The sequence below is a fragment of the Panulirus ornatus genome, chromosome 29, assembly GCF_036320965.1.
Source record: "Panulirus ornatus isolate Po-2019 chromosome 29, ASM3632096v1, whole genome shotgun sequence".
In the NCBI taxonomy this organism is placed as follows: Eukaryota; Metazoa; Arthropoda; class Malacostraca; order Decapoda; family Palinuridae; genus Panulirus; species Panulirus ornatus.
Window position 1 is genome coordinate 5,211,089 of NC_092252.1, and position 12,269 is coordinate 5,223,357.

At 36.3% G+C, this 12,269-nt stretch overlaps 1 protein-coding gene across 4 annotated transcripts in view; it reads right to left on the bottom strand.

Annotated features, from left to right (window-relative positions):
* The window catches only part of Abp1 (Actin binding protein 1), a 46,503-nt gene extending 34,443 nt beyond the window's left edge, over window positions 1–12,060 (bottom strand). For all 4 annotated transcript variants that reach the window (XM_071679040.1, XM_071679041.1, XM_071679038.1 and 1 more), the window contains exons 1-4: window positions 11,903–12,060; window positions 7,228–7,283; window positions 5,570–5,682; window positions 2,210–2,422 (exon numbers count right to left, since the gene is read on the bottom strand). In XM_071679040.1, coding sequence (XP_071535141.1) covers window positions 2,210–2,422; window positions 5,570–5,682; window positions 7,228–7,283; window positions 11,903–11,985 — 465 coding nt within the window. In that variant the 5' untranslated portion in view covers window positions 11,986–12,060. The remainder of the gene's footprint in view (window positions 1–2,209; window positions 2,423–5,569; window positions 5,683–7,227; window positions 7,284–11,902) is intronic.
* Between the last annotated feature and the right edge of the window lie 209 nt (window positions 12,061–12,269).

Below are 12,269 nucleotides of genomic sequence, written 5' to 3' on the forward strand. Positions count from 1 at the left end.
AAGGAAACAGTTTAACCTACATAGCTTGTTCTTGAAATAACATAAAAGATATACAACTTAAGGTCTAATAATAAATAATAATCATAAACTATCATGTATAAGTACCAATGCCTTTCTTAAGCAAAGATATTCGTCATTCATGCCATTTATCCTCAGGCAAATAATTTCAACTTCTGTTAAATAACCAGCCACTTTACGTCAATTTAAAAGATCAATGGCTCCTGCTTCATATCTGGTATGAAGACCAATGGTGAATCATCTTAAAACATGACTTGAGACTGAAGTTCAAAACAGGTACAGATCTAAGAGTATATGAAAGTCTTGGCTCCAACCTGAAACTTAATCTGATCACGAAACTGAATAATCTGGATAATCTGAATAATCTGAATAAGGCTGGATATCAGAAACTTTTGACCACAGTATAAGCATGAACTGATGCAAAGATATGCGACTTCAGTCCGTCTTTATACATGAACTATGGATCAATTATATTATTTATCCTTGGAAAATACATGCAATTCCAAAACCAACAAAAATGAATAAAGCCTTATGTACACACATAATACTTTATCAGTCAGCTGCATCTTTGAATTACGGATGAAATCCAATATATGTGGCGTCATTACTCACTTTTACTAAAACACATCTTGATGAATGGAAACTAAAATACATAAACTACATTTCTAATTATGCACTCCAGAGGTATTAAAATAGATATAAACCCTGGCCTTTGCAAGTCAGTAATGGGGTTACAGTCTGGTGACTACGTGAGTTTGTGTGGTTATCAAAGAAATAAAATTCAGACCATTTTCAGATCTTTTCCAAGCCAATGGAAACTATTCTCTAGACCCACTTCACCTGATATGTTAACTTGTGTATAAAATATAAGCATCATGAATCTTTCTTTCATACATATTCAGATCTAAAGAACTATAATTTTATGGACAGTCTTAACCCTTTCACTGTGGATTGGGTGTATGTGTCCTTTAAATTTCTTTCTGTTCACTGTGGTTGGAGTCTATGCATTGATAATTCACACATAAGCCTCTCTGCCTCAAAAGATATATTCAGCCATTAATGCTTGTAGTGGCATTCCTGACACTAAGCCTAAAGTTTTTCCATACAACGGTCTGTATATTTGATGCCAAGGAAACCTGTATAAGATCTGCACCCTCAGGGTATGTGATAACTTGTGAAGCTACGATACTACTGAAACATATATCAGTGATGAATACCCTCAGTTACGATATATGCCTTTGACAAAGATGCTTCCAAAAATACAACTCATGTTGCTACATAAACCTAAAAGTACTCCTAAAGTATATTTGATGCATACATCTGGCAGTGCAGTAACATAAACTAAGGGAGAGATAGCAAACATAAACTATGTTTTACCAAGTTGAGGTATATACTACTTTATCTAAAATATTGTTGCAGTAAATTGTAATAATAAACTTTTGATAATTGTAATAACAGACTTTTGAAGTTATTCTTACATTTAAGAATATCCCACACATGCAGTGCCCAGAGGATATCAGACAAGTCACAGTAAAAGGATTAATTCTCTAACATCTGTACAAATAATTATTTAAAAGAAACCAAACAAGAGAACAGGATCAATTTCACACCAATTTTTTCATCATCTTTTAAGTCCTCAATACACAGCAAACAGCCAATTCGAGCTCATTTTTTCACCTTTTATACCAAAATCTTTAATTATGCAAAAATCAGAAATTCAGAATTTGGAAGACATGACTTATCCCTCCTACATGACAGTATAAGCTACTGAACACCTTAAGAACCAGTAAAAGATATCGTGGATCTTTGAGTAAAAGCTGTTTGTGATGGTAATGAACAATTTTGTAATATAATTTGCAATTAAAAAAAGAAACTTTGAACTTCTAAACTTCAATCTCATCACTATTTCCAATAAAAAAAGCTATCATATGGCCCAAGAGCCACAAAATGGAACTAATTGCAATTGCAGAACACCCTCTGCCCAGTGCATGACGTACAACATTGCTCACACTGAATAAGGCAGAAAATTAATTTTCAATTAAAAAAAAAATCTTGTCTTTAAAGTTTATTAAAATCAAGGTTTCTTAAAAACTTGGACACATGACAAATATAAACCTTTAAGTCTACACTATCAAACTTCAAGCTAAACATTAAAAAGGATTATAAAATCCATAAGAAAGATAATGCTTACCACTGGAGTAGTTTTGTCATTCATCTCTGATCTTTCATTGAAGTTATAGGTTGTTGCAGATGCCTTTAGAACAGCAGCCATAACAACTTCAGGTTCCACCTCCTCCTCTGTTCGAGCATTCACCGTAACATGTACACCTCTGAGCAACTTGTGTATATCATTCAGGTGCCGTGCACATGTACCCTTGCGTACTGTTGGAGCTCCTTCACCTTGCTACAATGGTGTTCAAACAATGCAGAACGAAAAGTTATCAAAGATACAGATCTCTTTTATCAATAATTTGTTATACTTGGTTCTTTTAATAAGTATGGGTCAAAGGCAATACAGTAAGGATATAATAGCTTATTCAATAGGAAAGACATCACACTTGATAATGAACAAACACTTGTAACTACAAAATCATTAAACCACAAGTGTCCTTCATGCTAACAAATCAGCACTCACAAAGGTCACAAGGTTTAATACAAATCAATGCTCTTAATATCATGGCACTACTTTTGGCATCTCTTTTCAGTACCTCATTCTCCTTTAACTCTACTCCAGACGATTTTACATGTAATCTTGCTCTCACATCTCTTACTTAATCTATGCCTTCTCCTATACTCTCCTAGAGTAGACCCTTCTAAGTAATTTCCCATCTTCAAGTGAGCACTGCATGGCCCAGATGGCATAACTTCTTAGGTCCTACCAGAGAATGCCTCTGAGCAACTTCCAATCTTTGTATGTTTCCTTCATCTGTCAAAGAACAGTAACATCCTTTCCTCTTGGAAGTAGGCCTTAATGCAATGCATCCCAAAGGAAATCATTCTAACCTTTCCAAGTACTGTCCCACTGCTCTCACCTCTGGTGTCTCCAAAGACTTAGAATCTCTAGGATCCTAAACTCTCTTTCTCTTCTTTCTGATCACCAATAAAGTTTTAGCAATGTATAGTCTACTGGTAATCTTCTCTCCTATGCAATCTCAGAGTAGGGAAGCAGTAATCTGGGTAAATGTGACAATCTAAAAAATTTATTTCTACCTATATCTCTTTCTAAATGTCTCATAATTTCAGACCTAAATTTTCAAAACCCCTCTGGTCCTCCTCTCTTGGGGATTTTGGTGAGTCCTTTGTCACAGCCCCTGACACCTCTAAAGCATCTGAGGATGTGGCATAAGAGTTTCAAAACATCCTCCCTCTGGTTTTCTATATTTTCTGTTATCTAAAGCACAGCTTTCTCTTTAATTAGTCCAGTGTAGTAATTGCTGAAAGAGCAACTTTCCCCTCTAATCCTTTCAACAGTGGTGTCCTACTGCCCTTATGCATTTTGCTTATCCTACGATACATCATTAAAATAATGAAGAGCCTAATTAACTAATAATCTACGATGTTACTCCATGTGATAATCAGGTAAAACCCTATCCATCCCTCCTACTACGCAACACTTGATAATTATTATGCAAGACTTTTACTACCTCCTCTCCTTTCACCACAACAATCACCGGAACTACTTCACTCTTTATGCCACATCATCACAAACACACCACATTTGCCACCCTGCCATCTGACATCGTCAAATAAAGTAGTTATTCTACATAATAGGTATACTCTACATTTATGGCACCAATAGTGTATATTTACATTCCGGAACATTACAAATAACCAACCTTTAAACCTACATGAGGTTCACAAAAATATTGTTATCATTATGATACACCCAGACCACTATCAGTAGGTCCACTTAAACCTTCCAAAAATTTCTGAAATCTCCACAATACTTGGTCCCAGACACCAATGAATCTCTAACCTTGACTTGTACATTGCTTTTCTATCATTTCCTACCTCAGATGTAGTAGAATGAAATCCATTAGAACACATTATATTCTCAATACAGACATTAGTGCTACTTAACAGCTGCTTTAATTCTTAGTGTTGAATGTCGGGTGAAGTATAAGCCAGAACACTAATAAGATTATGGTTTTCAGCTTTAATGCATAGCAAGGTGATGTTATTTTATGGAAAAAGTTATTCATTTCAGATGACACTCTTTTACATGCTGCCCAACCACTGTAGGTGTTCTTTCAAGTCTCTAGTGTCTGAAGATAAAGTAACAAGTCATCCAATCCTCTGTATCTGTTTCTTGATTATGTAATTACCATATCTGCTTCAAAAATATGGTTATTCAGGAACGAGATTTTACTTCCCATGTTCAAATCTTTACATGCAAGATTATTTGGATGGGTTAAATGTGTGGCATGTATCTGCACTTTCTAAACTTTGTTTTTCTAAGGCCTCTGCTGAGTTAAACAATGTAATATAATGTCCATCAAGTTCATAATGTTGCCTTCACTTTCTAATTGGATGATTTTGTCTCTACCATCAACTGATCAGTTAATTACTTTTGTCCTCTGCAGCAAGGAAATTCAACTGATATAGAAATAACGAAACACAGACCCAGGTAGACTGAGTATAAGTGTCAAGGTTATATAACTATTAGAAAGAAAAAGTTCAGAACCTTTTAAGAACACAAAGACCATTTTCAGATCTACTTTTCAAGATATGTTACTTTGCACATAGAATATAAGCCTTACCAGTTCCAAAGACCTATAATCTTACAAGACAGTATAAACCTTAAAATACAAATAATCATCTAAGAAAGTGCCTCAAAGGTAAAACGACAAAGATCAGGAGAGTAACTTTCAGGCCATCTTTTTGGTCCTAGGGTCAAACATCAGACCAATTTTCAGACGTCCTTGACATTAATTTTTCACGTGCAAAATTCTGAGTTTTGCAGACAAATAAAATCCTTTACCTAAGTGATTTTAGCACACTCTGTCTTCTCAGAAAAGTAAATTTCCTGAATAACTGATTCCTGCTAATAAGCCTAATGTACATAATTTAGTATGACATGCAGTGTTCTCATTATCTATATATAATTAAGCATGACATGCAATGTTTTCATGACCACTCTTAACAACTAACGAAAGGTTATATGACCAATGAGTACTATGTACAGTACATGAACAATTCATGATAAAAATGCATTTTCTAACAAAACAAAGAGCATCAAAGATTGATTTCTACATAATCTGCATATATATATATATATATATACATACAGTCAAAATAAATGATGTGTAGGAATTATCCAGCAAAAAATATGACCATACCTTAATGGACATACATTCACTGAGAGAATATGGATGTATACATTTCTATGCACACAAACAAATATGTGCCCACAATTCACAATATATTTACAAAGCAAACTGATTCACCCACTATATAAAAAGACACATCAAATGTAATTCTCTATCTCTATCCCGGTCATATACTATTTTCAATTCTCTTCATATATTTTGCAATGTACTAGGATACGCACCCAGTTTATAAGAACTATCTTTGGCCTTGTAGTGTTGGGGTCGATGACTTTGACAGCAGCATACATGATCTTACTGCTGTTCAGGTCCTCAGCTAGCTCCTCTAACCCATCCTCTGCAACACCATAAAAAAACTGAAACAACAATAAAGACTAAGAGGTATATCATGTGCATTATAATGAAGAACATGTGACTGTCAAAGATGTTACACAGTACTTTCCATTAGCTGGGGTCATTTCATATAAAGTATCAGGCTCCGAAATATGTTACAAACAATGCTTCAAGCTCTATAACACAAGATATTAATATGTTAGCCATCAAAATGTCTGGTCTTGTCCTGCATGTGGTGTCATCATCTTGTGAGTGTTGGTAAGGATATATATAGCATGGATACATGTATATGACAGAGGAAGTGCAACCATCATAAACAGGCATAACTGAATTCACCGTTGCCTTCTGTCACTAACTTCCTACAACCTGCTTCTGCCTAAAGCTATGTATTTCATGATATATCTTTACTGAAAAACTGAGCAGAGTTCAAAAAGGACACACAAGATTGCTTATAAGGAACAGTATGACATGAAGGGAAACTGAATCTTCCAGAAAATAATGATGAAAAAAAGCACAAGCTTGTCTAAAAATGATGCTCACAAATATTTTTCAAAGGATATGAATAACTAATCATCTAACCTTGTTATTCATTTTGAAAATTAATACAAAAAGGGTTAGGGGAAGATTCGAAGCTATTAGATATTAAAAACACAAATCAGTACAAGAACATGAATGTATCACTAAACACCTACAATGTTAACACATCACCAATTTACATACTGAGATACATAACCTATTTATATGGTGATCAACTTGGCACAGGCAAAATATGCATAAATCAAGGTCATCTTTGGGGAAAGGAAAAAGAGTATGAGAAAACACAGAAATATATTTGGGCTCTGCAATTATTTGTGGAACTGAATCTTAAAGAAAGAACAGTTCAAGAAAGAGGGAAAAACAATAAGAGAAATTGAATTCCACAGCTTAGCTGTTAAAGGAAAGGAGGCGGTATCATAATGGTCAATCCTCTTGTGGCTGGTCGCCACAGAGAAACTGGGAAGCAGGAGCCTAATGCACACCTCAGGATCAAACCATGGTGGCAGGAACACATGTGAATGGCTCACCAGACCAGTGGCCAAAGTAATATCTGCAAAACTGGAAGACGGAAGCAACACTGCAGCCTACAGAGAAGGATGGCCGGAGAAAGATGACCTTCATCTAATATCACTACTGCAGCCCTGTTGTTGACACTGTACACTAAAGTGATCAGACTGGTTACCTAGCCTTCAACATAAAAAGCTATTCATGAATGATTTAACAATTTCAAATCATAAGTGAGGGTACTACATCAGAAAGATTGGAGTTGGATTAAAGTGGAGCAAATACCCTAAAGGCAATATCGGACTGCATACCTGTATCACTTTCAAACTGTAAGATCTAACACTTAAATCTATTAGTTCTTGCTCATCATCCCAGTTTTTATGAGACAATATTAGTGATTATCTATAAGCATCATCAGTCACATCAACAGCTCATATGCTACATATCCACCCGAATTTCGATGTTATAGTCATCAACTTTACAAATACAATAATAAACACAGGCTTACCTCCAGTCCCAACCAATTTGAGAACATTTGTCTGGCCTTCATAACCAAACAGAGCCCTGAGAAATAAAGAAAAAAAAAGACATTAGAGGTGATGAAGTAATCTAACAGATTTTCACTCGATACACATTTGGGATTTGTGCAATACATCAAGGATCAAGTACTTGAAGAATTAAAATTTTCAAATTTGTGTTGGTTTATATCTGCAGTTGTATTACTTGTTTGGCCAGTAATTACCAAATACCATATTTCAGTCATTTAGCTCTGAATGTTGAATCAACTTTATCAGAGGTGAATGAATGCAATGATCATTGCTGCTTGTAGATTGGATAACGGAAACTCTACTCACCTGAAGCTTGTATGCATGAGGCCCTACCATATCTTCACTGCTCTTGGTTTGGATTTACTATTCTTTACACATTTCAATAATTATCAGATCACTGTCTTTAACTCAACATTCTCCCTGTACAATACTACAATTCAGAGCCCTTCCCACTTTTGTCAGGTACTTAAGACTCATCTCTTCACAATCATACATGATGTCAATCTTTTTGCCTATGAACATTTATATGTCCAAATATCTTTTTGGTCCTAGGGTCAAACATCAGACCAATTTTCAGACGTCCTTGACATAAATTTTTCACATGCAAAATTCTGGGTTTTGCAGACAAATAAAATCCTTTACCTAAGTGATTTTAGCACACATTGTCTTCCCAGAAAAGTAAATTTCCTGAATAACTGATTCTTGTTAATAAGTCTACTGTATATAAATCAGCATGACATGCAGTGTTCTCATTATCTACACATAATAAAGCATGACATGCAATGTTTTCATGACCACTCTTAACAACTAACGAAAGGTTATATGACCAATGAGTACTATGTACAGTACATGAACAATTCATTGTCACAAGAAGTATCATCTATAGGGGTTCATCCCTAAAGTTTACCAAATCCATTTAGCTAATAAGTGCTAAATATCTCTAAATTATGCACAAAAAGCACGCAAATAATGTTTTTCTTTAAGGGCTCTTGAAAATACTTATTGGATATGGAAGAAAATCTTATACATGGACTTGTAACACTTAGAGGGAGTTATTAAGGACAATGGCAAAATGAGATGACCATATAAATCTTCAGTAATAAATGAGACAATAGCAGGGAGGGATATAAAGATGAGGGGAAAATGCAGCATTCACTAATAAAAAAAAGCAGGTGAAACACTACTAGAAATAAAAAGAACATAAAAATAAAAACCTTACTGACTTCCCCCTAAAAACTCAGATTTACCCAAATATTTTACAATAAAATCAAAATATACCAACATTAATAATGAAGTGACTCAGTTGTTGTTCGCTGATGATACAGCACTGGTGGCTGAGAAACTGCAGAAGCTGGTGACTGAGTTTGGTAAAGTGTGTGAAAGAAGAAAGTTAAGAGTAAATGTGAATAAGAGCAAGGTTATTAGGTACAGTAGGGTTGAGGGTCAAGTCAACTGGGAGGTGAGTTTGCATGGAGAAAAACTGGAGGAAGTGAAGTGTTTTAGATATCTGGGAGTGGATCTGGCAGCGGATGGAACCATGGAAACGGAAGTGGATCATAGGGTGGGGGAGGGGGCGAAAATTCTGGGAGCCTTGAAGAATGTGTGGAAGTCGAGAACATTATCTCGGAAAGCAAAAATGGGTATGTTTGAAGGAATAGTGGTTCCAACAATGTTGTATGGTTGCGAGGCGTGGGCTATGGATAGAGTTGTGCGCAGGAGGATGGATGTGCTGGAAATGAGATGTTTGAGGACAAAATGTGGTGTGAGGTGGTTTGATCGAGTAAGTAACGTAAGGGTAAGAGAGATGTGTGGAAATAAAAAGAGCGTGGTTGAGAGAGCAGAAGAGGGTGTTTTGAAATGGTTCGGGCACATGGAGAGAATGAGTGAGGAAAGATTGACCAAGAGAATATATGTGTCGGAGGTGGAGGGAACGAGGAGAAGAGGGAGACCAAATTGGAGGTGGAAAGATGGAGAAAAAGATTTTGTGTGATCGGGGCCTGAACATGCAGGAGGGTAAAAGGAGGGCAAGGAATAGAGTGAATTGGAGCGATGTGGTATACCGGGGTTGACGTGCCGTCAGTGGATTGAATCAAGGCATGTGAAGCAACTGGGGTAAACCATGGAAAGCTGTGTAGGTATGTATATTTGCGTGTGTAGACGTATGTATATACATGTGTATGGTGGTGGGTTGGGCCATTTCTTTCGTCTGTTTCCTTGCGCTACCTCGCAAACGCGGGAGACAGCGACAAAGCAAAAAAAAATATATATATATATATATATATATATATATATATATATATATATATATATATATATATATATAATGACTGATCTGTAGCTGATCATATATCTTTTTTGAAGACTTTCTAATATTGTAAGAAAAAACAATGCCACATTATGGGTAAGCAGACCATGCTGTAGACAGCAATTAAATTTGTAAAGAAACTACACACAAAAAGAAATTTGAACAGAACCTTTATAAACCTTACCAAGCCTCTCCTCATATCCTAAACAATAAAACAAATATACTGGTGTTCATCTAGGATAAACTTAAGGAGTCTAATAAAATAAATATATCTGGTGTTCATCTAGGATAAACTTAAGGGGTCTTCTGCCCCCAAGTTGCTAGTTTGGGTCATCACTTGACCAAGAAGTAAGAAATCATCGCCTGTGGGCCACATATTCATCACAAGCTGGCTGATTAGTTCACTGTTGTGTTACATACAGCACTAACATGGTGCTCAATCATGCATTTGGTATATTTCAACTAGACTAAGGAACAGTAAGATAAATCCTGAGTGCTAATAATCCACAACTTTAAAAGTATAAAGACCAGAATCTCTACCTCAATTGTAACATTCAGACCTGACTACAAAGGTTTAAAGCTCGCAGGCAGTATCTTCATTAGGTTAGGTAAGTAATTTTAACTGTTAGGGAGATTAGATTGTTTCTACGAGTTCTGCTGATTTTCTAAAAGTGTATTGCCAAGTAAACCAACATTTTCCAATGTACTATAACTACTTTATTCAATATTGTAAAGTAATAAACATATGACAGCTCTGTCCTCTGAAGGTATGCCTGTAATGACAACCATAAAACACAAAAAGTGTCATAATTTCCCAAAGCTAGTCTTAATGCTAGGCTAGTTAAGACTTTTACTAATACAAACACGAGACTACAATAATTAGCTAGGCTAGTTAAGGCTTTTACTAATGCAAACACGAGATTATAAATAACAATCATCTAATACAAACACGAGACTACAATAATTAGCTAGGCTAGTTAAGGCTTTTACTAATGCAAACACGAGATTATAAATAACAATCACGTGCGAGGATAGTTTAGACTTTTACTAATGCAAAAACATGACTATAACAACCGCATAATCTTATATCAACATTCAAAATATGGTAAATCTCATCTGCTGGAGGAAGGTAAGTGAAATTTTCATAGATTATGTAAATTCCTCCATAACTTCATAGCCCTTCCCACTTTCATTTTTACTGATCAGTGATTGATTATTCAAAGTCACTATCTCAATAATGTCCTCCTACATCACTTCTCCAAAGTGTTAAGAGTTCATTTATACTTCTCTTCCACCTTCTAAGTTACTTCTGTGGTGCCCCTAAAGTAAAACAATGCCTGGATGCAATGAGAGAAAAAGGAAAGTTTGTGACCAACATCAGCCAGGCTGTGAGTGAAGAAAAAATATTGGAAAGTTACCTCTACACTGTTTAACACTTTTTAACCTCTACACTGTTTAACACTACATTATACATGACAGTCTGATTGAAAGCTAGAGACAGGATGCTTGCAAATGGAACTGCATTCTCATGTTTCAACGCTACACCCCCAAGGGAAGGAACTGCATATGGGCACATGAAGACACAAACACTAACAATTGTCAACATCATTAAAATCATGAAAGAATTCTAAACATCTGAAAAAAAAATCACAGTTCCAACCTCCTTCCAGTCTGTACAATACAGAAAACCATAATCCATAATCAATGTACGCACATTCCTGGGCACAGGATCACACAGTACTTTGTTTAAAGGACAAACTGGATTGCTTCCCTGCCTCAGTACTGTGTCCATACACTCCCACATGATGACAGAGACTAAAATCATCACAACGAGATAATAATAAACTCTCCTGCTTTATCCCTACTTCTACGACCCATTACTACACGAGGCAAGCCTACTACCAGCTTCTGTTTGGAGGGCCACCTTCAACCACAGATGAAATGACTACAATAAATACCACCACGTGAGGTTGGGGGGGTGACCTAGCTCTATGCCAGAGCACTTCACGACACAAAATCCCTCCATTGTTACTTAGAATCATTACTTTAATGACAGCGGGAGACGATCCTGGCTCTCGTACTTTCTCCCATACCTAAACGAACACTTGAAACACCTGAACTATCAATAAAGTAAATCTATAAACTACAGTAATTACAGAACGGCACATGCTGGGCGCCGCACCAACGGTCATCTAAAAATGTTTGCCTACGTGCCTCCATATCTAAATCTACTTCTATCAATCTTTGCGCAGGCCTTAGACATTAGCATCAAGTCAAGCCCTCTAACATTGACCCCGGCCATGTTACGGTGTCTACCCTGGACTACTCACCAGTTGGTGGCCTTCTTGTCGCTCACTACATCGTTGAAGGCTTTTAATATTAAATCCCGGTTCTTCTCCGTGTCTATACTCATGGTGGGAGGGTAGTTAAGAGCACCGGGCGTCCGCACATGCACCACCGTCTGTCACAACCCGACAACTGAGGCATCAAGGGCGTACATGTACCAAATTTGATGTAAACATTGGAAAGATGCCAGAAAAAACCTGAAATATAACTATCTTTCAGTTTTCCTCTTGACAGGGGTGGGCCTCGGGGCCAAATGTTTTCATATTATTTTAGTGAATTGCACGTTGATTCATTTTTGGAAAGATGTTTCTAGAAGGCGTTCCAGGAAGAGATGGCCGAGTTGACAGAAGT